The sequence below is a fragment of the Hirundo rustica genome, chromosome 8 (assembly GCF_015227805.2).
Source record: "Hirundo rustica isolate bHirRus1 chromosome 8, bHirRus1.pri.v3, whole genome shotgun sequence".
Classification (NCBI taxonomy): domain Eukaryota; kingdom Metazoa; phylum Chordata; class Aves; order Passeriformes; family Hirundinidae; genus Hirundo; species Hirundo rustica.
The window spans coordinates 19,602,288-19,630,092 of record NC_053457.1 but is presented as its reverse complement, the minus strand read 5'-3'; the positions used below and the strand labels follow the sequence as shown (position 1 = coordinate 19,630,092).

Here is a 27,805-nt window from a genome sequence, read left to right as displayed (position 1 = left end):
GGGCCTTTCAGATATTTGCATTTTTTAAGAAGGAGCTCTGAAATAATATTAAAAACCACAGCTATGAAGATTAACAATGGGTATAACATTTGCTTCTGCAGCAGGTCATCCAGTACCAACACCAACTACCACTACAGAGAAGGAATCTCACCACTTTTGGCCAAAAAATCAAAAGGAAATACTGCATTTCAATTTCAAGCCCCAGTGTCAGCCGTCTGATCCTCAGCTGAATGAAACAGGACGAAGCAAACCAGGCTTTCTAACCTCTTTCTAAATAGCAGTCTTGAGGCTATTTCCTGGTCAGAGATCAGGTATAACCAGTCTGCTCTCTGAGGTTTTGGCAGTCTTTCATTGCTCCTAAAAACACATTCGGAACTTAATGGAAAGAGAGGACACTTTCAAAACCCAGCACTAGATCCAAGAAGCTGCTTCTCCTTTCTCCATATTTGTTAGCTAAAAGTCAATTTTAATTTGATGACTTTGCAAATCTGCAATTATTTGTGATATAAATTTTAAGACAGGACTTTTTTCTTCATCATGTGCATTCATAATATCTACTGTTACCTAAGAGGAAAGTCTAACCTCTAATTAAGTTGTTTCAATCTTCATCTTTGCTGCCATCTGTAGGTAACTTGAGCGGTACAAAGGTAACAGTTCTACCATCAGGACCTGTCCGTGAGAAAGCATGATGTTCTTGTTACCTGTCCCTCCCGATTTAATGTTAAAATTAGGCAGAAAACCATTAAAAGTAAAACATACAACAGCTTGAGGCTTTGTCTCTTCTTGCACCTCCAAATAATCTTGTAACTGAGGTAGTAAAAAAAAAAAAAAAAAGGAAATTAAGTTAGAATCACAGAATCAAAGGATGGTTTGGGTTGGAAGAGGCCTTTTAAAGATCACATAGTTCCATAGTTCCATAGATCCCCCAGCCATGGGCAGGGACGCCATTCACTAGGTCACATTCCTCAGGGCTCCATTCAGCCTGGCCTTGAATACTTCCAGGGATGGGGCATCCACAGCTTCTCTGGACAACCTGTTCTAGGGCCTCACCATCCTCTGAACAAAGAGCTTCTTTCTAACATCTCATCTAAACCCGTTCTCTTTCAGTTTCAAAACATTTCTCCTTGGCCTGCAGCTATCTGCCCATATAAAAAGTCCCTCTCCCTCCTTTCCATGAGCCCCCCTAAGGTACTGGCAGGGTGCAATTACACATCCCCAAAGGCTTCTCTTCCCTGCATGGCACAACCCCAGTTGTTGGATCCATGAAGAGGAGCTAAGCTATTTTACAGCATTATTACACCATGGGATGCACCAGAACACCTGTAATTTTGACAATAAATATGAAATGTAAGTCTTGGTGTTTGTTTGGCTGTTGAAAGTTAGTTTCTTTTCAGTGAGCCATGCAATGTTTTTAGCAGAACTATTATGGTAAAGAAAACTTCTCAAAAGAAAAAAAAAAAACCCAAAGAAGAGAGGTTGATCATAATTTTAAACCCATTATGACCAATTTTGGAAATCTAAAATTATGCAAGTGAGGTCAGCATTTGAAATATTTGATTTAATGACTGGACAATTTTGATACATAAAAATAGATACTTAGTAGTGAACAAGTTTATACAAACCAGATTCCTTTTGTACAGTACAAAACAATGATGGAGATAAAAAAAGATTTGCTGGGTTACAACAGGGCAAGACACAAGAACAACAAAACACCATTGAATAAATTTTTTTAAATTATCAGAGGCTTATTTCATAAATACAGTGTAATGCTTTCATTTAACAAATACAAAATTTACTATTTAATTTATCAACATCAGGAAATATATAAAATGTCTTTGAATGACAATCTGATTTAAAAACTGATGCAAATACAATAGCATTTTTAGAATTCTGAGGTAATATTACACATTATCTCAAAAAAAGCTTCAATAAATAAAACTAAACAGAAGGCAAAGTGCAATTCAGTGAAAAGGAGAAAAGATAAAGCTTTTATTTTAACAATAGTAGATAAATAGTTATTAAAAGCGGGTTTAAGCCTTAAAAAAATATTTTGGCTAATTTGCCATGTTTTCAGATAAACTGTATAGATATTTATTCATAAGCCATCCTTTCATGAATCCAATTCTACAAAGAGAGGAAAGGCAGTAGGTCTTTGTTTCTTACTTACATCCATATTCAGGTGTTAGAAATATAACATTGCTTGCAGCTATCTAGTTCATTCAGTGCAACAGTGACAGCTTAATTTATTTCTCAACATCTGAAATCCTGCAAGTTAAAATTTATTTTAAAATCTCCATTTGGGAGATACTATGTAAAAATACAAAATTTTTTAGTGCTGCTTTTAGCAGTCTTCGTGCTAACCTTGTATAGTTCCAGGCTAAAGCCAATGGAAATTTTATTACTGGTTTCAATGACAACACTATGAATACAGTGTAAAATATTCTAAAATATCCTAATATTTATCTCTGCCTTAATAGAACAGTAAAATCACCAGTAAATTTTTTAGGAGAAAAAAAAAAAAAAATAAATAAAATGTACACATCCCTACTGAAGAATATCCAGAACAGCTTTGAAAGTATGAATTATACAGGTTAAGTTGTTCATCATTTGTAAATCTGTTGATTGTATGTAAATAACACAGAGAAAGAAGACTAATATAGTATTTGAGTACAGACACTACAAGATAGTTATGCATCCAAGCCCCAGCAGAAGTCAATGGGGAAAGCTGACAAATTAGATGCCAAAGTGTCTCAAATGATCTGGGCCTTATTCAGCTGAAAGAAAAATCTACAGAACACACAGCAGTTGTTCATATTTAAAAATACTATACTGCATGCTGATAAATTCTTTCCATTTAATGAATAAAACCCAGACTTGCAATTATTCCAGTATTTTAGAACTATTTCTTCCCCACCTAATTTACTAACTCAGAGAAGACATACCAAGAATTCTTTTCATGGAGTTTGTGCAGTGAAAAACACAAAACATTTTTAAATGCTGGTTTCCAAGTTAATTAAAGTTGTAACATTCTTCAGAAATGTTATTATATTTACTTTTTTCACAGCTGATTTAAGACTTTCAATAAAGTTGCTGCAAAAAAAGGTAACACGATACACTATATCAGTTTTCCACCCGTAGTGGATATAGTTCTCTTCTAAAGCATTTCACCAGATGTGGAATTTAGTTTAAATATCTACTTTCGTTTTCTATAATGCTACAGTACATCTGGCTAGTTTGCTGTTAAGAATGAACATACAAATTCCTTAATACCTGTAGCTTGAACTTGAATCCCCTCAAGCTGAAAAAATACCTTTTAACACTCTTGTACAGTCAAGTGTAAAAGCTGAATATACAACATCTAAAACCTCTTATTTGTAAAAAATAACTTTTTAGCAGTAAATGGCACTATCAAAACCCTATTTCTTCACAGGCAGTTATTTACATACTTCTTAGACAGCTGGTTTCACCAAGAAGGAAAACCAAAATAATAAAACTACATACATTTTATAAAGACTAAAACTCCAATTTGCCTTTGTGGAAAAAACAATGGCTACATGCTGATGTTATATTTTTTCTATTATTAATGTTAATTGAAAACAATCTGCCACTGGGATTAACTAAAAGAGAAATATTCTGTATATTATCTCCCAGTGAGATATCTTGATGTAAAGGAATTATGATTAATGATAAAGTGCTATTAAGAAAGACCTAAAACTTGGGAATTGTCTTAGTTGGGTTTCATTTATCAAACAGACGAGCTCTTTGTACAAAGAAAGCTACTTTCTGTGACAAAGCAAGCAGCAAATGTATTGCCATCCAGGAAAAAAAAATACACTTCATATTTAATTAAAAAATGTATCTAAATGCGATAAAACTGGTGAAGTATCAAGAGACATAACAATGAAAAGCTTAAAGGCACAATCAGAAGAGAGTGAATGCTACATCAAAATGCTGTTCTTGGAGTATTTAATCTTATTCCAGACCAAACCCCTCTGCATTTGAAATTCCAATGATTAACTTCTGCTTCAGTTCCTTCTTGTTCTTGTAAGGAGGGAGACAAAGCTGGTTGAAGCAGGTATGGGCCACAGGTAACCTAAAATAATTTTAAAAATACCCAGCAAAACACACTTAAGAATAATGCAATAGAACCAGAACACTGCCAATTGCCTATACATTTTCAGTTAAACATTTCTTAAATAAGAAATCCTTTAAAAGGAATATTTATCCAATATTGGTTCAAGTTCTGTTGAATGCAAGTAACATCACTTCTGGTCATAAGTACCTCAGATGAATTTGTTTGCCTGCAACTCCCTCCTCCTTTTTTTTTTTTTTTTTTTTTTGTCAACTTGGAAACATCCCCTTCCAGATTTTGGAAACTCCAGGTACCACATGACTTCTCTAAACACAAAATCTGGGTATAGTCAGAATCGACAACATAGAAAATGAAGGTGGGTCCTGCAGTAGGTACAGACACATCTAGAAGAACCTCAGTTATGTGTCTGTGAGGATACAGAACTCAGGCTTCAGCCTGGTAAATGCTGGAAAAACGACATTTCACAAATTCTGGTCTGAGCTATACCAACACTTCCAAGTTTCTGTGGAGAGAGGGCTTGAATATATGTACTGCAGATATGGCTAAGGAATGCCTGACTGAAACACTGGAGACTTTGTTTCTCACTAGAACCGATTAACTTGATGAGCCACAGGTAATAAAAAGCTACAGGAACTTCCTGCCATTTAAATTCTCAAAAGTGACATGGAGGACACACTTGAGGATATAGACTTGTCCTCTAAGCTGATAGGAGGACAAGATGGGGGGGAGACAGAAGAAAGACAATGAGCTGAAGCTCAACCTGCCATTTGGAAAACACACTGAAAAATGTACTACATTTGGACACACATACTTTAAAAAAGCCCTCTAGGTCTCTTTTAATTTCATCCCTCAGCCTTTTGAATGGCACCAACTTGGCCATTGATCATTGGCCAACATGCTCAAAAGGGTCAGCAAAGATCTGTTAATTGGACTGGAGTCATGGCTTCAGAACCTGGAAAATTGAGAAGCTTTTATTAACTTGCCAATTCTTATTGCTATTACATTCCTTGATCCTATTGCGTCAGCAAAATGATGATGGTGTCTACATCTATCCCTGTGCAGGCAGTCTGACAGCAACAATTATCTTGCAAAACATGAACCTACCGCAGTTTAAATGCACACTATTTCAAAACACATTTTCTACATTTTTAAGAAAAAGAACAATTTACAGAAGAAATATAAAGACTGATTCAGTGTTGACTGATTTTTCTTAATTTCTCATCTGATCTTCATGTTCCTTTAATGTTACTGGAACCAATTATTTCCTCATTGAGAAAAGCAGTAGAAATGTCACAGTAATGAGATAAATTAAAACAACCTCAAAATTTATTATGGCTTTGCCTTTAGATTAGCTCTTCAGAGAAAACACAGCAAAATTCAGACTTTGAAAAACATAGTTCCATTTAAGTATTTTGATTACTCTAAATGTTTGAGAAATCCAGGCAAAGCCAGTAATTACTGCTTCACGGTGAGCTTCAGAGCAGCAAGTTTTTCTATACAGCTTTCAAATTCTTTAAACTGTCTTTCTCCAGTCTTAAGAATTAAAAAAAAATACTAACTGGGTTGCTATAAATAATGCTATCAATGTTAAAAAATTCAGAAAAATTCATGGTAGTTCAAGGTATATTTTCATTAGGTCAGCTGTCGTGTTAGGAATGATTAAATAAATAATTTATTTGAATTGAAAACATGTAAATAATCCCTATAAATAATTACCAGCCTAAAATGCAAACACTGAATGGAAAAACAATTTCCTTGGTTTTTAAATTTATGCAATCAATAAGTGAGTATAACATTTTCAAGGCAAACTAAAGGAGTCCATGCAGTTCCTTCACTGTACATTCATTTGCTCTTCTGTAAAAAGACATTCAAGAGCAACAAGGGCTCTCAGGAAAAAGAAAATAATGAAAAAAACCCTCAAAAATCGAAAACATTACTTACCAATTAGTGGATGTTTCACTCTTTGAAATCTTGAAATTCAGATCAGCCATTCCTCCCACAGGTACTCTATCACTTCCTGTAGCAAAATGTAGCAGCTTCTTTTGAAGGTCCAGGGAAAATCCAAGTACCACATCCCAGAAGTATCTATGCTCAGGGCAGATGGAGAAGAAAATGTTGCAAGATAAAACATTAAAAAAAAAATAGTAAGAAGATGATAACAAAACCACAAGTACTACATGATGAATATCACTTGCTGAGAGTTTAATTAATATATAGGATATCAGCAGGACCCCAGTATACAAGGTTAAATTCCCAAGGAATTGACAAGTACAATATTTTATTAATTTTGGAATGATGTCTTGCCAAATGATGCACCAACCCACTTATCTATACAAATGTAAATGCCTTCCACTCACTAATATAAATGTCCTTAGTGTCAAAGAGAACTGAGTAAAAAAATGTACTGATATTTCATATGCAGGATTTAGAGCTTTCCTTTTCAAACTTCAGTGTGGCCATAATCTTTTAAGGATGTTCAGTAAACACATACCATTAAGGATCTAATTCTTCCTGCTTATGACAATTTAGTAGTGTCTTTGTCTTATTTAGAAATAGATTTCTAGAACTTCAGTCATTCTCAGATTATCCTTGAAGACATTACTGCTAGAAGTGTAACATTCCGTAATGTTTTAAACTCAGAATAAAAACCCAGGCCTACCGTATAGTCAGATCAGTTTTTTGGTAGCCCTCATATTGGGTACTTCTTTGTAAAGCAGACATGTCCAGTTCAGGACTACCACAGACGAGAATTTCAACCTCCTCTGGACGAAGTAGCTGCCATAAATCAAGGACAAATTATTTAGTTTTTTAAAAAAAGATGAGAAATTATGCTACTAGATTAAGGTTAATTTTTAATTTTTTCATTACAGAAAAGTTAACAGCATATCATTCAATGTAATTCTCTAACTTGGATACATACTGATTATAGAAAAATTAATCCCTCAGCACTTTGAAGAATCTCTTACTGACATATATAGTAGAAAGTTAATTGCAGGATAACACAATATTTCAGCATATTTTGTTCTTCACTTCATCATTCTTACATTTATTACACTGACTTGCCTATCATGGGACCAGACCACAAAGAGGTCAGGAAGAAAATTAAGTTTGTACATATGGAAATCTGAGGGAGGGTCTTGATGACAATTTTGATTTCAGCTTCCATCTCATTTGCACTGACAAGTCCTGTGTAGGCAGCTGAGCAGCAGAGGCTGACAGAACTTGACTCTAAGTTGTACATACTGCTGTGCAAAGCAAATACTTATAACAATAAGTCATATTTAATACCCACTAAAATTACAGCTGCAGAACCCACTTATCCATTTATTACAACATCAAGTTGCATGGAAGTATGCCATTTCAATGGAGTCTCATTGTCCTTCCAGAACCTTCCCTGCAGTTGGGCACACCTCACTTTGCTACAAGGTGTCACAGTTCACCAATTTCACTGGAATTTAGAAAATCCCAAGTAAATTGAAACTTTCTCTTCTTTCTCAGGGATACTGTAAGATAAAAAAGTCATTCCAACAGCCAAACAGGACTGAAAATAGAAGGATGTTTAATCTCAACCTCACTGAGTGTTCTTCCTGCAAGAAGCAATAGATGTTTTCAGAGGAATCACTCAGGAGCACTCAGACACAGTTGTTCTGCAGTTCCTAAATGCAAGGAATACATAGAAACCTTGTAAACATTCACAGGAGAGCCTGTGAATACATAGTGATAAACCTGTTCTCTGGAGCTTTATTTGTCTCTTTTCAATGAAACACTACAGAGAACAGTCGATTACCTGATTAATTTCTTCTGCTTATGTTGGATTAATTAAATCTATTGATCAGTCAAGATTCTTTCCAAATCGTAAAATCATCCAGTGCAACTTAATTTAGACAAGTCATTGTCAAATACTTGAAAGAGAAGTGAAGAGTTATGTTTCACTTTATTCTTACCAATAATGCATATGAAGCACAGACACTATGAAATCCATAATAGAAAGCAGCAAATTGTTTGTAGATTGATTTATTGAGAAGAAAATCAACATAGAGCTGCACATATTCTAAAAATAAAAAATAAAAAATGTTACATTATAATAACTTTAATCACTTGTTCTGCCTTCTAAAATTGTAGTGAATATGAAAAATGAATGCATTTAATTTAGATACTATTAAATTGGTAGGCATACCAGAAAGAACTACAGCCATTTCATTTTCACACTTCGTTAATGAAAGCATAGGCTTATAGAAAGGAGAAAAAGGAGAGACTTTAATCTGCAAAGTATGTGTAGTTAATATACACTGAAGTACCTTTCCTGTTCCGATTTGTGACTGGAATTTTATCTCCATTTGGCTTTAAGTTGTAAGATTTTATAACACCAAATTCTTCCTGAAAAACCTACAGAAAAAGAGGAATCAAGGTCAGCACAGGAAAATAAATTAATATATTTAAAAATGACAAAGCTTATATTATGTCATGTACTGCCTCTCTCTCTTCAACACATGCTATAATTCTGAGGGTTGGGAAGTTTTTACAAGTTAAATATTACAATTTTCAACAAATTGCTCAGAAAATTAGCATTCAAAGAGCAAAAATCGACCCTGTCACATAGTGGCATGTCAAACTGACCTTCAGGCTCTGCAGCCATAGAGCTTTTCATACAAAATAACAGCATAGGAGCAGCAAATACAATTAAGAAGTTATTTGCTCTGCTGTGGTTCACCTAGGAACTAAGAAGTATCTTCAATATGAAATTTCATTAGCTAGTATGTGTGTTCTGAAACAGTAAGTAATTGAAAAAGACTTTCCTGACTGAAATAGCAGTTACAGCACACAGGTCAGGCAAAACTCTAAATTGTACAGGCTACTGCGGAAGTGAAATTTCCTGGACAAAATGCATAAAAGAACCAAGTAAGCTTTGACTATCTTCTGGGTTAGACAGAAAAGGGATTGTCTTGCAGCCAGATGAATTTCACAAGCCAGGTCACTGATTGCAAGGTGGCGGTGTCAAGGAAAGCAAAGAGCTGGAAATGCACCCACAGCTGGCCAAGTGACCCCGGCGGTGAGCACTGGGATGCGCCTACATTGTCAGGGAACAACAGCTCGGAGTCTGACCACGGAGCCAACCGCTGAACACCCAGCGGCTCCTGGAGCCAGCTCTGATCCCCGCGCAGTTATACTCCAAACAATCAGCAATCACACAGCAATGAGCCACTCCACAGCCACTCTAACATCGGGAAAAATCACTGAACGAGGTCGAGAACCACTTAGAGTTGTGCATTTAATGACCTGAAAGGTTGAGTAAAAATCCTCTTCAACATTGCCTTCATAGGATAGAAGTTCACTTAGTCCGTGTGCCAATTCCTACAATATGAGTAAATGCTCTTTAGTAAATATACAAAACTAAGTGATGCACTTTGCAAGGATATGATAGAAGCATTGTTTTATACAGAAAGTATCTTGGAAAAAGCTGTATTTTTAAAATGCATGCTGTGCTAGAAAACAGATTTTCTGTTTTCATCAGAAGGAGACTTTGTCAGCCTGTGCTGAAAAAAAAGCTGTTTTCAAACAGTTCATAACTCAAGCATTAAATATAAATAAATCAGGTTTTATATCAGTAATTTTGCCTCTTAGAAAATGTCATACTTACAGGCATAATCTGAAACAGGTCATCTAATGTGACGCCACAGATGCCTACAAGTGTGTTATGATCACAGGGAACAATGGGAGGACTCAATAATTTCTTGTAACAGCAAGGTGGGAAACGAATATCCAAGGTGATGCTGTTATATACAGCAAGTCCCATAAGCTACATTATGTCAAAAGTTAAGGGAAAATCTGAGACATACTTGTTATTATTGTTGTACTTTGGAAAAAATATTTTAAGATTCATGATCAAAACCCAGAAGGAATGTAAATTATTTCTTTGCTTCTAGACTGAATTTTAAATGCAGTTTTTCATTACAATTAAGCAGTGGTTGACATGGTCAAATGATGAACATTGACAGAATGCTTGAGAATCTTCATAATATTCTATACAAGCATTTCTACAAAAATGCTCTTAAGTATTGTTATGAAAAAGAGAAAGATAAGTAAGTATCTTCTAGTGAAAGATCAATAAAGCAATGTTTCTTTTAAACAAATCTAAAAGCATGAAGACAAACCTGCACTGGTACTACATCCCATCCATTTAAGTGCACCCCATGAAACAAATTTGAAACTATCCCAATTCAGCTTCTCACAAGAATAGAACAGATCTGTTAGAAAATACTTAGAACCATCATCTGATCTAATTACAATCAGTAAATGGACACTATTACCTCATCTCAGTGGAGTTATAAGCATGTACTATCATAAATCGTTTGTCTGAGATCTTCATTTATGAGCACAACAGAAAACCTACAAAATAAACTTGTGCTCAAAATAGCATGTGACTTCCATTTTGTAATAAAAAAGGCAAAAAGCCACATATTGCTCAATGGGGACTTAAATGAAGTATTAATGGACACAGGCACATTGATGTTTACTGAAAGAAACTCAGAGGCTTAGCTACATAAAAAAATTACAACTTATGCACAAAAAAGTTGCATGTTTAATATTGGCTTAGCCTTTTCTGGATGCAAAATATACCACGTACCCACGCACCACCATTTTCTTCCTATTTTTAGTTCACTTGCTTAAATAATATTCAAAAAAAATACATTTAAAATGTAACACAGGTGTACACACAACCTCTGAAGGAGCTTGAGGCAGTGCCTCATTTCATCCCCACACCAGCTCGTTCAGAACATTCTAGCGGACATAAAAGGATACGGCTCCAACCAGTCGGAATTCCGAGTAGTTGTCGCATTTAAAGCTGCTGAACCAATGGCACTGCGAGTCCTTGTGGTAGGTGAACATGCCTGCAGAACGGCAATGTGGCCCTTAAAAAACCTGAGCTGCAGAAGAATTTGTACAAAGCCTCATCTTTCTTACCCATGCACCCTTGGGGGTGCTCCTGGGGGTGCCCACATCCCCGTGCTTGTTCTCAGGACCCCGTTCCCACCCACGGCAGGAGCCTGCAGACAGGTGCTTGGGAAGGAGCACCAAGGGCACTGCCAAGCCTGAAGCAGGCTCAAGCCCACCAGCCCTGCTTGCTGTTAGTGCAACACGCTCTTCAGGGCCCCCAGTTGTGGATATTTTGCACAGTCCTTATGCAATCTTTTTCTTCACTGCACTCCAGCATCAGTACTGCCATAAACATTAACTGTCCAACCAAAACTTTTCCTATTGCATTGTAAACTCTATTTCCTCCTTTCTTTCTAGGTCAACAGCAGATGACAAACCCTAAAAATGCTGGCATGAATCCCATGCTACAAATAACATAAGCTTTACCTTCTTAGAATAAAAAACTGTAAATGGTTTATGTTATACACACACACTACCAGGAAATGGGTATATTTCATTTTTCTGTCAAAAAATTATACCAGAAAACTTAAAAAAGCCCCAAACCACATGTACCCTAAAAAAGTCACTCATGGGTCTAAATGATAAGCTAGATCCTACTGAAATCATGAGTATAGATGAGTTTGACTGCTATTTGTGTCAGATACAGATTCTGTTCTTTAAAACAGAACATTCTGTTTTAAAGAGTGACAGAAAGTAAAAACCTACATAATGAAAGCAGATAACAGCTCTAAAATGCCTGGGAAGTATTGCTCAGAGAGGCAAGACACACTCCACATAAGCACGCTTTAATGCAAAAGTAAACTGCATGAAATGTAATGGCCTTTTTGAACTTCTTGGGATTGAATAGGCCAAGTTCATTATTGTTGCCATGGTCTGTACAAACCAAAGCACTGATTAGTGCTAAGCACATCTTATATAAAATAGCTCACTATATCTCTGCTTGAAGATAAAGTTAGTGAAAAATAATATTTAAATGAGGAAAAAAAAATCAAAAAATCAAAGTCCTTTTGAAAAAAAAAAAAGAAAAAAAAAAAAAAAATGAATATCCAACTTGTCTCAGGGACATCCAGTTCTTATGATAAATTACAGGAAAAAGCTGCCTTCACGTTTTACCCCCACTCTCCTGAACAATTTATCTTTTGAACTCCAGCTCAAAAAGGTGCTCATCACAAAAGTTTTAGACATTGCCAGAAGCAACAGAACAGCTGCATGTAAGGCAGAGTAAGGATCACAAGTGAAAAGATCATAAGGATGTTGGAACAAAATAAGTTTTGAATGCCATTTGTTAATTGTCCACACCACGATAAAGAAAGCATTGCAAAACACACAGGCAGGCAGACAGTTAATTAAGAGTTTTTAAATACCAGGAGTTAAACCTGAAGAATCAGTAAACCTGGAAAGGATAATAACAGTGATATTCTCCCTTCCAAGCTTCTGACATGTTATTTGCATCTTAAACATTAAAGACAGCAGAGGATACAGTCCCTTTCCAGGGGACAAGAATATTTCTGAACTCCTCCCACACTTGGCTGATAGTCGTAACAATGAAATAATTTGCACTTTAAAGTAAGGAAGCCTGCCAGAGATAGTGAAAAAATAAATTACTCTGAATGTTTCCAAACTCATCAGTTACCAAGCTCTGCTGACAGCATTTTTACTAACAGAACTGTCAAACTTACAGAATGCTTTCTGCAAGATAAATTGTTTCCTATTATGGTTGCTATCACCAATGTCATGTCTTCACACAGACCCCTTTCTACTAGAAAAAGGGCTGCAGGCAAATAACAATCTCAGCAGATATGATGACATGCTTACAACTCAAAATTCTGTACCTTTAGAAGTAGTCCTATAAACAAGAAATGACCACGATTTTAAGGGACATGAACACTTTCAGGCAAAGACAGGCAAGCTCAATGACTGTCAGGTGTTATGCTCAAGTCCCTGGAATTCAATTTAAAAGTCATCCTGGCAATGCTTTAATGCACTAAGTCATCAGTAATGTATCCATGCCCAGAGGAAAGCTCATTGTGGTGAGCTCAGAGTGGTGAATAAAACTTACCCAGACCCATCTACATCACTATAAAACAAGTGGATGGAATCGCTTGCTTATGACTGCTCATTCATGTCTTACAATCTCCTATTTAATCAAAAAGTCTTTCTTTTCCTCTTGGCCAAGAAATGTCCTTACAGGCTCACTGGTCCTGGTAGCAGCAGAGGCAGCTTTTTCATTCAGGCTCACCCCAGCCTATGCTGTCTCTGCTCCTGACTGGACCTTTCTTTTCTGAGATCACCCCAGACCCCTTTAAGAATACCACACAGATACCACAAACAGAACATATGATGACAAAGATTCAAGTAAAAACTAACCTCTACCTATCCTAGTCACAGAAATAGTACTAGAATGTGCAAGCACACTCAGTGCAACCAATTATCAATCCCAAAGAAAAATCCCATTGATACATGGGAGACCAGTTCTGGCAGTTTGCCAGGACTGAGCCCAGTAACAGCATCCAACTACAGCTACTGCCAAAACACAGAAAAACTCCCTTCCTTAACTAGCAATATGAAGACAGCTGTAGGCAGAAGAGAAGATGCAGCATGTGGAGAAATAGGGCAGGATGGTAAATGATAAACCAATACATTTGGCCTTATCTCCACTTGAATATTTGTTAAATCATTGTGCTGTTTTAGGCTGAGATAATTTCCTTCACAGCTAATAGCTAAGCTATTAGCAAGGCTATGTTTTGGATTTGTGCTGAAAACAGTGCTTATAATGCAAAGACTTTTCCATTATTGGTGAGCAGTGCTTACAGAGTCTGAACAAATTCTCATATTTCACTGAAGAATTATAAGGACTCACCATAATCTGGGTGAAAAATCTGTCGAATCAGAAGAAGAAACCATTCTTTTGTCAGGCCACCCATATCAAGACCAGCTTCCCCTACAAATGTGACTTTTAACTTCTTTTTCAGATCTGCCTTCTTCCTTGCTAGCTATTGTGAAATAGGTAAGGCAGAAGAAAAAGGAGATTTAACATATTACCACTACCACTATCCACAGAGAACACACTTCAGCCTCTACTCTACTGTTCTTGCATTGCTTAAACCATTATTTTGCATAATTTTCGACTAATAGGTCAAAACTATATTAAAACAATGACTGAATTACATAAGCAAGGTAATCATGACTACTTGAAACCATCACCTGCTTTGCACATGGTGTCACTCTGGGCTTGAAAAGCAGTTAGGTGGTGCACAAATAGACTTAATAAGCAATTAGATACAATGAATTGAGTTTGTCTGGAATATTTCAGACCCATATAATTTTTTACCTTCTACAGAAGATAGGCTACCAGGAGGAAATGACAAATTAAAAAAGTACTCAGACATAATTTGGAAATATTTGGAAGTAAGGAAGTAAGCTAACACTTTCAATATTTGACACCATTTGATTTTGTGTAGGATGCCTGCCAGCAAGTATCACCTGCTTTTTACAACTGTTTTTTAGACAATGGTAAAAAGCTCTTTTCATTGCTTTGTCCTAAGAGACAGCGTTTCATGCAGGTACACAAAAATCTTGCAAAGAATTAGATTACAGCCTATTACAATTAACAGTCTTTCGGACTGAGTCTCTATACAAGCTTTCTTTAAGCCATTAATTACTGCCCAGCTCCAGAGAAAGTGTTCAAACCAATCAAGAATATGCATGTGCTAAAATAACCTCCATGTTGTTAGTTGCTCAAGTAAGTTCCTATTACATAGATTTTATAACTACAGGTATTTGTCTTATTTGAAACAATCTATTTATTAGCTGAAGTGCTTTTCCTTTGCAAATTATTTAAATTTGAAATACAGGTAAGACGTCTTCCCTCTCCACCTGCTGTTCCCCATAAGTTTGAGAATATGAATATATAATACATTCTTACTCATCTCTGAGATGGGTAGAAGAAAACACTGGAAATAAATAGGAGAATATTTTGACTATAAAAACTTTTGAATTTTCTCTTGGTCATTTTATTGTGGTAAAAAAACTACAATGCCTGAGAGAAAGTAATATTACCAATAATATTTCTTTTGTCTTAGGAGAAAAGGCCAAAAATAGACACATTTTAATATAGGAAAATAAAGTTTAAACTTACATTTTATCACATGAGTAATCAGAATTTGTTTGATGGTTTTTTCACTACCTGGACTTATTTTTCAGTATCATCAGGCTGTTCTCAATGTTGAGAAAGAGAGGGAACTAAATTTCATTAAATAATGTTAATTAGCAAGGTTCAGTGGATATTGAAGAATTGCCTACTTTAATGGACACATCTGTTTCATTTCTAAAAAAGGAAAAATTACATTGAAGAATGTGAGGAATTAGTTATAAGAATTTAAGAAAGCCCAAAATTATTCTTACAGGATAGAGAAGGAGAAGAACAATTTTCCAAGAATTAGAACAGAACAACCTCATTAGTGATTAGTCACATAATATTCATGCTGTTATCATGGACTCAAGTCCTACAGAAACTGATAATTGTGCATTGTGTTTTTAACACAAAAATTACTAATACAAATACAGACCATGTGCAAGCATGTATGTTTGTTATGGGCTTAGCTATGGAGCAGTATGAGCACAGAAAATGAATTTCAGAATGTCAAATCCAATCTGTTCTGCAGCATTGCAATTTTGACAGTAAATAAATTATCTTTATTTAGTATTATGTAGTTATATTTCCAATCTCTTACTGCAGAAGTTTTTAATATGACCTATCAAATTGAAATCTAACAATAGCTACTCTACAGCAACACACAATTTCATTATATTTTTTTGTTACCTCATCAAGTGAATCACTAACAAGGTGTGTCCTCCTCACTTTCACATTTAGGAATAACATATTCATGTCAGGCTTCTGTCTGCGAGAGACTTTATCCACAAGGCTTTGCTATTTGAATGAAAAAGAAACATCATACATGCAGTATCTTCATTTTAAAAAAGGTATCACACTTGTTAACTGTAAAAATTCCTCAGTATCATGTATTAAAGACATTTCCCTAACACCGTAACTGCTTCAGTGTCTTCTAGGAGATGGAGAGAAATTTCTTTCCTACTGCAGATACCACTCACACTACATTTGAAATAACTCCTTGGGAGGTTTAACAAGAAGGTGGCACTTCCCAAATTGTTCAAAACATACCAGTAAGATTCTGGAAACTGGCTTATGCTTTAATTAGCTATTCACAAGGTATATCCAGCAAGACAGGAACAGATGGGATAGGTGGTGATGGTGCTGCCGCACAGAGGAAAAAATTATCAAATGTAGAAAACTACCACTGAGGGAAGCAGACAATGCCTCTTTCCAAACACAAGAGGCTGCCCAGAAGCAGCACCTCTTCCATCACCTGAAAGGATACTGTTGAATCTTAGTCTTTCACAACAACACACCTCCACAGAATAAAACACAAAACAGTCCAAAATTCTCATGGAATTTTTCTTCCTTAATGATCATGTTAATTTAACATGCTAACCAGCAATGTTATGCAGGTTTCTCAAAAAGTTAGTCAAGTACCATAACTTTCTCTAAAACACTGCCATCTATAAGGATCCTGAAACTAAGTACACAAAAAGAAAAAAAAACAGAAACTGAGAGAACCCAGTATGGACGTTTGTAGACTATTCATAACAAAATGGTTTAGTTCTTTTTCAGGGCAATCAGAAATACCAGAAGTCGTAACAAGAGGTCATGTGTAATATCAATCTAACAAATACCCATAAAATACCAATGAATGAGACAAACATTTATCATTGAGGGACTTACCCGTGCAATACTTATCATTTGTTGTTCTGAATCCCTTTGAATAATAACTTTTTTTGCTGCTATAGAAATAATAAACGGGTATTGACAGAAAGAAAACCTAACAAGAGAAAAGAAGATTAAGCATTTTCTTTCTAGCATACTATTTTCATTTTAAGAATACAGGAGTGAATTATCATTCAGTAACTAATTCCTCCACTGACAATAATTTGCAAATAGCTGTTTTTTTCACTTTGTACATATACTTGATACTTGATTCAGAACAAACTGTTATTTGCAAAAACTGCTAGAAACTGAAATTAATACTACTTATCTTTTGTCATTTGGGTTTTTTGTGGTTTGTTTTGTTTAGTTAGTTTTTTTCCTTCTCAAGTAGAATATCAGGTATCAGACAGAAGGGTAGCCTGAAATACCTGATTCAGTGGAGCAAAATATGGTCTCCAAGTTTTCTCCAACTGCTGCTGAAGGCAAGGACAATGCCTATGAATGTATTGGAGGCTAAAATATGTCTGTAGTAAGACATAGTCAGAAGTCTATGCCAATAATGAATAAACTTACTTTATTATCATCCGTAATTTACACGTTTTCTTTAGTTTGTAAAGGCAGAATGAGATTTATTCCAATCAATCTCACATCCATGCAGTAGCAAGTAAGTGGTAGCGATAGTATGTTTTTCTAATAAAATAATAAAATATTTAACATGGATCTATATACACATAAATGGTATGCACACCATATAGACACTACATATCCGCTACATTTAACAGAGATATATATAGCATAGATACAATGCTTTGAAGTATTACTCAACATGAAACAACCAGTTATTCCTCTTACCTGTGAGAATTCCCATAGCATTGCCAGTTATGATATTCTTCCATAAGATCAATATGATCAAGCGTAGAATTATAGAAATCCGTATAAGAAATAATAGGAGGGCTAATCAGACTATTTGCAGCATCTACAAAGAAAACACAAAAGTCTTTTAAAATAATGCCTAGATTAAGCACATCTCATTTCTTGGCATCATGAGCACCAGTGATCTGAAAAACTTTAAGCCAAGTCTAAAGTAATACAAAAAATTAATAACTTAGCTAGAGATCTTAGCTCAGTCCTTGCTACAGAACTATAGCTAGAATATAACACTACACGACATCACGTTAATTGCTGTAGAAAACACTAAATCCCTAGTTCAGCCCATTTACGATAAGGAAACCTCAGTTTGACTCTGGTTTCCTTACTGACATACGCTAAATTAAGATTTCACAGATAAACAGTGCTATGTTCTGCTGCAATTGATTAAAAAGCAGTTTGATAAAGTGTTTAAGAAATACATATAATTTCAAGCAGCTACGGCTACAAAATCTACTTTTTTTCTATTATACCACCTAGACCTGCACAAAAATTAAGTAATTGACCAAAGGAAGAAAGCCAATTCACATTTAAGCTATCTCATTATATAATGACATTCATAAAATGTCAAACAGCTAATAAGTTTTCTCTGTTTGCACTTCAGCATAATTTAATTTTGGTCAGTCAGACACAAAGTAGTGTTTTTTGACTGACTAAATAGCTCTTTTTTCCAGAATTAAGGAACAAGCAACTCTTTCATAGATGACTATAAACACATCTTGGGGTTAGATACAGGTGTACTAATGTGCCTAACTCTGAACAGGCAGGAATGTGCAGAACACTTTTAAGTAGAAGTTTTAAAACTTCTGCTTAAGTGAAGTATTGAAAAGTATGACAGTGAAACATCTTAATTCCAATTTTAATTTTCATTTGGTGGTTTTACATCCTAAAAACGAGAAAGTGCTCTAATCATCATTTGGCAGCAATTGAGAAGGTTCACATCTGCAGTAGTCAAATTTGCTGTGCTCTGTTGAACTGAGCAGGTATTTACTTTTTTTAAGGTGTAGTTTTGGATGCAAGAGGCACATGCATTGCCTACTTTCCTTTAGAGGCTAAATAGTTCTGTGGGGGTAGGTGAGTTACAGAAGAAATTCTGTTTAAGACAGTTTCTCCTATAAATCTAAGGGAAACCTTAACCGTTGGTTACTTTTGTGGATTTCTGTTTGAACAATCTCCAGTTGTTATCACAGGAAAACTCTGCATAGCAATTATCCTCGACTGGAAAACAAGTAGGAAGACTTACCAAAAAAAGACTCTCGTTTACTACATTTTAGCATTTTATTGTAGTTTGTACTGTGCCACCATTGTTATTACTCTCCCCCAGAAAAGGAGCAGTAAAAACTATCCTCTCCCAATATGTGTGTGTATCTATAAAACAAACCCTATATACACACAAAATATACATATTAAAACATATATATGCCTACACAGTTCAAGAAAAATACCTACTAAATAAAGCCAGGACTTTTGTTGCTGATGGAATCCACCAGGTACATTTCACCATTGGTGGAAACTCTTCAGGTTTTGCAGGAAACAGCCGTAAAGAAATAAACTGCAGTAACCTGTCCACCACCTGCTTGAACCTCTTCTGTGAAATCCTAAAACAAACATGCTGCACTTACTCTCATGTGATCACTCTCTACACTAGAGTTTGTTATCAAATATCAATGCTTTTCAAAAAAACCGCTTCATTAAATTTTTAAAATTCTATTTTAATTGTTTAAATTATTTTTAAATACTTCTGTCCTGTACATAAAAACAAAAATCCAAATGTAATGTTTGAAGCATGCTTTTAAATATTGACACATGGTAATTCTCTTCAGTGAACCCCTAACTATGCTGTTTAAGTCTGTGGAAGAATAAAAATAGAGCAACAGCATCATTATCTGTTCTTGACTTTTAGTAAACAAAACAAAAATCATTATCTATTTCACTCCACACTCTGAACACTGAGAAATTCTGATTTATTTTGAGATACATGATTCTTTTAAACAAAAAGTGGCATATGCTTCAGATACTTGTGCCATGTGCACATTTTAAATTACATGCTACACCACTTCCATAATAGCACAACACACATATATGTATATGCATGTTAAAATACCCTTTTCTAAACAAGAGCTCTCCTATTTTAATGGTTTCATTTTGAATGCATGCTTTAAGACTAAAAGCATTGATGTGTCTACTGCATCCTTAACCAAAAGTGGAAACCTCATTTGTAAACGCAGTACCAATGAAGTAATATTTTACCACAATTTTAAGCAAATCTGGACATAGAGAAGGGGAGGGAAATTGAATTACCATCCTTGCAGAGAAGAAAATCCTTAATTAAGATTTGCTAGGAGATTTTGAAATTGCAAATTTGGCCAAACTTTGTTTTTACCTCAAACTAAACTTCTTGCTCAGTCAGGGCATGGAAGGCAATATGCATACCAGCTTAGGAGCTGCGCTTTGGGCAGTTAACCCCATATGACTTTTTAGTGAGGTGCTATTAGAATTATTTCAATCAATTACAAATCTAATGCCCTAACCACACCCTCTCACCACCTCTGTTACACTAGAAAGCCAGGACTCTAGTTCCTTTTTGGTTTCTGTACATTACAGCAACATTACAGTATCTTTTGAGAGTTATGCAAGATAAAACTTTATTTAAACAAAGATCATAAAGATGTTGGTTTTAATAATACCATGTAAACATATAACGAAAAATTTACACATTAGTTATTTCGCATGTGTTATCAAAAAATAACTCTGATAAGTCATTTTTGTAATTAAGGCTTTTTTTGCATAAATATAATAATTTTTATGCATTAAACACATTTTGCATCTATAAATCAGTATCACTTAGTGGACTATGTCCACATGTATTTGAAAGCAACAAAAGCAATCTCTTTAGTCAATTAAATTAACTTTCATGTAATTTATAAAACAGTCAACATCAATGGAAATACAGTAACAATTGTAATCCTAGAAATGGAATTTGTAATGTGGGGTTTTGGTTTTTTTTTTACTTTTTAGACCAGTGCACTAGGAAATGATGGTCAGCTTCTGTTAAGGCTGCTATCTGTCTTAGCAAGTGAGCATAGATGACATAAGTAGAAGTGTTACTAAATTGAGGATTCTGAAAAAGATTAAAAAAAGGTGTTAGGTTAATAAACTGCACAAAGGGAAAAAAGTCATTAGGATTTTTTCTTATGTTTGTTGTTGCCAGTACAATAACACAGGAAAGTAGTTCACAAAATAGCTGTGACAGTGGTAAAACTATTGGAAAAAACAACTCACAACTTCTAGCCAAATAAAAAATACAAAACTGCTGTATTGTAAAAGTATGATTTTTTTTTTCCCCAAAAGAAAGCCCACAGGCAGTATTCAATATTCTGGATTATTCTTTACATTCTAACACAAACTACTCTCCTCTAAGTGATGTGTTTTTCTATCAGTAATACAAATTCCTATAGCTCCTGTCTATCCCATATCCATCCAAACTGACTTTCCCTCTATTCCATGTGTTCACACATTCCCTTGTTTCAGCAGGAGACATTCTTTTAAATTCACAGCTAGTATATACCACCCCAGAGAAGAAAACTATTGTCTCAATAAATTAAATTGCCATTTGAAATTCTCAAATCAGAAACTGCTCCTTGTGCGCAGAGGTGTTAGGTACACTACCAAAACATAAAGGGGAAATCTGCAACAAATGCAAGCTAATTATAGCAGCAGAGGTAAGAGGTGACCACAGACAGAAATCAGACATTGTAACCAGATAGACTGGAGAAAGTCAGCCAGACTGACTGGATAAAATGCAACACTTGGAGAGTTACAGCACATATACTAAAACTTTCAGAGTCACAGTATCCTAATAAAGCAAATCCGGGAATAAGGACAGCATATGAACAAATAAGTACGTAGAATGTTTATTCTTTCAACCCAGAAAATAAAAGGAAACAATAATTTGTCTATTAGTGCATAGTTTTAATCTATGCAAGCTTTCCCCATCAACTGTCTTCCATTAAGCTCCCATTCCCATCATGCATTACACTTTTTCCATATTTTAATACATTCTTACAACAGGAAATTGGATGTGAAGTATCTCAGCTATACAAACTATCTTGTTTGCACAGTATACTGGTTTATAGATTATAAGTTAAGCAGACACTTACTGAGATTAAAAACCTGTATTTTTCTTACCTGCAAAAGTATACAATATGCTCTAAGATCATCTTTTGTTCGTGGCCTATGAACAAATGAAATAATAAAGAGAACCATATGGATCCATGATTTAAAAACATTAAGAGTCATGAAATAATGGATGATTTTATTTTGCTTTGCAAATATGTATAGAATACCATATTTAAGAATCTTCACTGCTCTCAAAAACGGAAAACAACATTTACAATTTCTGGTAATTCTCTAAAGGCAGCAGGCTATTTATTATCTGTCTTTTTAAAACATGACAGAAGGCCAACAAAAGGTCAGAACTGAAGAGTCAGAGGTGTTTCAAAGAGGGAATTATGCATTATTTTCTATCTCAAGTGACACCATAAAGGAGTTGATTTGCTTTTTGATATTTCCTGCAAGAAGTCTCCATACACTTCTACCACTGCAGCCTCTGCACTTCTTCGCTTTTACCAAGGCTTTTACATAACCACGAATACAGGCAGCAACAGCACAAAAAGCAGTGTAAGTTGGAGAACGGGGTAGCCAAGACCTGGGTCACATGTGAGTTACAACCAGCCACTGTCTCTTGCTATACCTTTTTATGAATTACACTATGCATTTTCACTTCTATTACTTCATGCTAAGATGTTGTCATCTCCAAAAACCTTCCTGCTTTTGGGCTATCCCCTTCTGCATCCTGCATTGCTCTTTCTGTGGTGCTGTCACACACCAACAGTATTATGAAGCAAACTGTGGATCAGGGAATTGTCCAAGTGGCTGTTGAGGGGTGGACAATGAGAGTAAGTTTTACCCTAGTTAAATTCCTTAATTCATCTCACAATTAAAATGTCCAAAGTTGCCCTGGCAACAAGTAAGCTGAGATTTGGTGATGGAATGCATGGCTAGGTATGGATCTGCCTCTCAGAGGTTTAATACCAGCTTACAGAGTTAAAGATGCATTTCAGCAGATTTGCTAAACATAATTAAGTTCTTATGTATCAAATAAGTTGCATCACATTTTCCTTCTTTGCCTAAAACAATAAAGATAAAACATATAGCAGATTTAAGTGCTGGCACAGCACGGATGCAAACATTTATTATAATTACCCTGTCCATTCTTGCAGGAGACCATTAATTATTCCTTTTAGGACTGACTTCTGAACATCTTGAGGCTATGAAAAAAGGAGAGGAAAAATCATATTTGAAGTAATTATACATATTCAATATAAGATATTGTACAAACAAGCAAGTTTGCTTTGCTTGCATTTCAAGACAGCTAAGAAATCTTCTGTGTTACGATGCTGAGCTCCTAAATATCTTCCTGACAGACGTAATAGCTGAGTGTGGGGCTGTGCCAAATGGTGCCTTTCAACACTTAAACCCTGTAAATATAGTTTCTAAACTACTCCTGTCCTTTATATACAGGACCTACTTTTTTTACTATCCCCATCCTCACATTTACTTTATTTCCCACCATGCAGTCCCATCACAGCAATGTAATATCTCCAAGATATGCAGTCTTTAAGAACTACCACAATATAAACTATGCTTTACTAGTAGGAAAAATTTCCTCTGCTTTTACTAGAGAAGCTGTCATGATTCTATGACAATTCTCGTGGGATCATTTAAAGTATGTTTTGAGAGATTCTTCAGAAATCATGCCTATCTGGGAAAAACTTGGTATAAATGGTATAAAACATGATTTTTTTTTTTTTACTTACAGTATTTAATAAGGCATCATAGACAACATTCACAAATTTTGCATCGATTCCAGAGTCCTCAATGGTATTAAATGGAGAATTGGTATCTTTCTGTAATTTAGATAATACATGAAGCATTTTGAATATTTTAGAGCTATCTTTGAAAATGTAAGTTAACAGCAAGCTTAGGAAATCATGCTCAGATATAAATATTTTCTTATCAAAACCCAGGAATATAAGTTTCCTTAATTAGTATGCTAAAGACAGAGCAAAGCAATAGTAATCCTACACATATTCATGTTGTCATTCTATTTTAAAAATGTAAGAAGTTTTCAAATAATCAATTGCATTGAACTTTCATCTTTGTTGTTGATCAGTTATCAGACAAAGGCAAAACTTTAAACATTCAATATTTGCTAAATAACGAAAGGTCACAGGTTATTTGATCCAGGCTCAGACCCTATTATCCATATTAAATATCATATGCACATTTTGCTCTATAATAGGCAGGTAATAATAATTTAGCATGAACTCAGAAACACAAATACAACTGTTCCCTAGGAAATCCATGTCATCATAGCACACAAACAGCTATACCATAGTCCGTACCACACTTTTTTTTAGGGATAGGGAATTTCTGTTTCCAGATTTGCCTAGGCCACCGCATTAGCTTGGAGGTTTTAAAATTGTAACTAGTGTAGAAAGTACCTACACAGTCACTGTGTCATACACACAAACTACATACTGGAATTTTAAAGCTCCACAAACTTGAAATATAATTGCTTAAACTGGAATCAATAAATCAATGCAACAACAGATTGTCAACAAAAGGCAGGTGAGATCATGACAAAATGATCTTAGTGGCCTTGAATACCTGGCTGAAAGCCTTTAACAGATATTTTTGGAAATATTTTGAAGATACACAAAGCACTGCAATTACTAAACAGTATTAGGAATTATTTTATACCTTAAATGCAGCATTTATCTCCAAGAAAGAATCAAAAGTTGTCGAATAAAAATTATGTACAGCTTTCCAATCTCCCGATGCCTTCGACTTTTCCATATCATCCCTAGAGAAAATATATTCAAATAATGGTAATAGTTTGATTGTTCCAGCCACTTAGACTTTAAAATGCACTGTAACTTTAAGCTTTTCTCACTAAGCACACTTAGAAGACAAGCATAATATCCCTATCTTTCTAACCTCTCCTTGTCATTTAAAGATCATGGCATTATAAGAGAACAAAAGCATAGTTTGTGTTTGATACACCTGAGCAATGACTTTTATTCAAAATGTTAATTCACAATGTCACAGTTCAGTGTGTTAGGACAAATAATTAGCAGAATAGAACAGAAGCTGCAGCTACACTGACATGATAAAGTTTCTCAGTTCAATTTAAGTATAAGGGCTCCTAAACTACTCAAATTCCCTAGAATTTCTTCAAAATTTTATTTATTTTAAAAGTTTTCACAAAGAACTTAATCTCAGGCACATGAAAAGGTGGTCACTGATGACAGTCAATGTGGCTTTACTAAGGGTAAATTGTACCTGACAAATTTAGTGGCCTTCTACAGTAGGGTTACAGTGCTGTTGAATGATGGAAGAATGATAACATCTACCTGGACTTGGGCAAGGCTGGAAGCTGCTTCCTCTTGCTTTGCTGCAGGCTGTGCAAGAAATCCTCAGCATGGGGAAATCCAAACGCAGCTCAGCACAAGGAGCAGCTGCCAGATCCAACTGAGAAGGACCTATCCCTGCCTGGAGGAGGGCAACTGTGGGAGAGGGGAAATGGAGAGGTGGTAGGGGCTCACAGCTGGGGATTCAAATGGACAGGACAAGGGCTAATGGCTTTAACCTGCAGGAGGGTTGATTTAGATGAGATATAAGGAAGGAGTTTTTTTTAAGAACAGTGCCACAGGTTGTCTAGAGGCAAGAGTCAATAGATACAAAAATCTGAATATGGAAAAAAATGAGCTCTTTGGATCACCTGAATACCAGCAAAGGATCACCTCTTTGCAAATTTTTCTTTATACCTCTTTTTCTTTCCCACCAAATACACACTGAATAATCAAAAAGAGTTCCTTTTGCTCCCTGGAAGCACAACATTTCAAAAGGGGAAGAGATATAACAGTACAACCAAAACCTCTAAGACTGCAAGGGATTTGCCAGCCACAATAAGCCATAGATATTCTTATCCAAAACCAAACATTCACTGCATTTCTAATTCTGAAGCATATGTTTTGCCATTTTTTGTGTGGAAGAACATTTCAAGGTAGAAAACATGTTTTGATAGTTTTCACAGTAACAGAGTTATCAGTCCCACCGTCATACCCAGACTAACTCCTTGCCAGTCTTACTGAAACTGTTTCCTCATTAGAGATCAACAAAATTAAACGTATGAATTAGGTCAAAATGAAAAGAACTCCAAAGAAAGGAAGGAAGAACCCTTCTAGGAACACCAGTATAACTTACTGAAAATCTTTCACAGTTTTGGTTCGAATTGGAAGGGAAGGTTCAGGAGGAAATGGTGCTTTCAGTTCTTGGGGTAACATATCCATAGACATGCGCTGCTTTTGCCGTACATCGAGGCAAAGAGGTGGTAAGTCTCTCCCTTAAAAGAAAGGTAAAGAAGAGTAAATACAATGCATCCAACACAAGTAAATTGGGGTACTAGGAAAAAAAGGAAACTCTAAGTGTTTGATTCCAATTCTTTTAAAAAGTACTTTTCTTACCATGCGCACATGCAGATATGATGGAAAATTTGGCTAACTAATAAAAATAGCAGTGTTGCCCATTATTGTATTTCCAATATAAATGGTAAATATTTAATATGCAAACTGCAACACTGGTGCTCCTTACAGCTAAGAAAAATCTCACGCACAACCATACCAAAGTCCAACTATCATACAAGGACAAAAATTCATTTTTCTACACTGTGATACAGAATTTTAGCTAGAGATGACTGTGGATCATCTGCAGCTTCCATAAAGAATCTCTCCAAAAAAACAAATGGGAAAGGCTGGGGTTTTTTTTTTTTTTTTTTGGTCTTACAGAGAATTAGTGGTGAAACAGAAGCATCTTTGAACACTTCTCAATAAATCTGGCGGCCTACTCTAGTACAACTGGCAGTGCTTTGCCAAGGTCTTTCTATTCTAGTCCTTCCTTTCGATTTGATCTGAGAATATTTGATCAGATTAGTGTGGCAAGACTTGGCAACAGTGCAGCTACTGTGAGAGGAGAGATAAGGCTGCCTCTGTGTCCAACACAGCTCCAAAACACACCCATTACCGGCCAAAGCTGAGCCCAGCAGTGACACTAGTAGCAACCCTGTGACAATATATTTAGGAAAGGGTCAAAAAACTGCGCAGCAGCTGAGAGAGAGGAGGGATTAAAAAAAAAAGGAAGGAAAGAAAAGGAAAGAAACTACCCTACAGACAGCCACGTGAGTGGAAAAGAAGAAGGAGGAGGTGCTCCAGGGTCTGCAGCAGAGTCCCCCTGCAGCCACTGGAGAGCCCATGCCTGATCAGGCTGCTGGAAGAATTGGAGAGAAGTTGAGGATAAGGGAAGATGTAGTAATCAGGGAAGGAGAAGGTGTTTTGAGTTTTGTTTCTGTTTTGTTTAACTGGCAATAGATTAATATCCTCCAGCCTGTTCTGCCAATAAAAATAATTGGAAAGTGTACTCCCAGTCCTAAGCCATGAGCTTTTTCAGCTTATTTTCTCCCCGTGTCCTGTTGAGGGGGAGAAGCCACAGAGCAGGTTGGTGGGTATCTGGCAGTCAGCCAAGGTAAGCCCACCCAAAACATGAAAAAAATATTTCCATGGCATTTCCAACACTCATATTGACAGTGTCTTCACAAACATCCTCAAACTCTTTTACAGACTGATTTATGCTGCTCATTTTCAAAAGAATTTACATGAATTGTGACATATGTTTGTGATAAAAGACACTGCGTAAAATAAAAGTGTCCTCAAATGTCACACATATTTAATGAAAATCCTCTACAAATTGTCTAAGACCCCTCTAAGCCTTTTTGAAGATTTGGGTTTTTTTAATTAACTAAACATCAAAGTGGTATCACTATACTGCTGCCTACTCCATTTATCACAGCAGGGAAACAGATGCTAAAAAAGTGCCATGAATCCAAAAGCAGATTTTTTTTCACCCATGCTCATGACAGAGACACTGTCATGACTTCACTCAGC

At 35.6% G+C, this 27,805-nt stretch overlaps 1 protein-coding gene across 2 annotated transcripts in view; it reads right to left on the bottom strand.

Annotated features, from left to right (window-relative positions):
• Nucleotides 1-1,607: 1,607 nt before the first annotated feature.
• Nucleotides 1,608-27,805, bottom strand: part of HECTD2 (HECT domain E3 ubiquitin protein ligase 2) — a 33,661-nt gene continuing 7,463 nt past the window's right edge. For both annotated transcript variants that reach the window (XM_040071062.2, XM_040071063.2), the window contains exons 3-21: nt 26,073-26,211; nt 24,567-24,669; nt 23,621-23,710; nt 23,007-23,071; nt 21,930-21,975; nt 20,753-20,862; nt 19,191-19,339; nt 17,667-17,790; nt 16,833-16,929; nt 15,852-15,959; nt 13,890-14,022; nt 10,895-10,983; nt 9,732-9,890; nt 9,371-9,445; nt 8,392-8,479; nt 8,038-8,144; nt 6,753-6,868; nt 6,035-6,178; nt 1,608-4,093 (exon numbers count right to left, since the gene is read on the bottom strand). In XM_040071062.2, the coding sequence (XP_039926996.1) occupies nt 3,973-4,093; nt 6,035-6,178; nt 6,753-6,868; nt 8,038-8,144; nt 8,392-8,479; nt 9,371-9,445; nt 9,732-9,890; nt 10,895-10,983; nt 13,890-14,022; nt 15,852-15,959; nt 16,833-16,929; nt 17,667-17,790; nt 19,191-19,339; nt 20,753-20,862; nt 21,930-21,975; nt 23,007-23,071; nt 23,621-23,710; nt 24,567-24,669; nt 26,073-26,211 (2,063 nt within the window). In that variant the 3' untranslated portion in view covers nt 1,608-3,972. The remainder of the gene's footprint in view (nt 4,094-6,034; nt 6,179-6,752; nt 6,869-8,037; nt 8,145-8,391; nt 8,480-9,370; nt 9,446-9,731; nt 9,891-10,894; nt 10,984-13,889; nt 14,023-15,851; nt 15,960-16,832; nt 16,930-17,666; nt 17,791-19,190; nt 19,340-20,752; nt 20,863-21,929; nt 21,976-23,006; nt 23,072-23,620; nt 23,711-24,566; nt 24,670-26,072; nt 26,212-27,805) is intronic.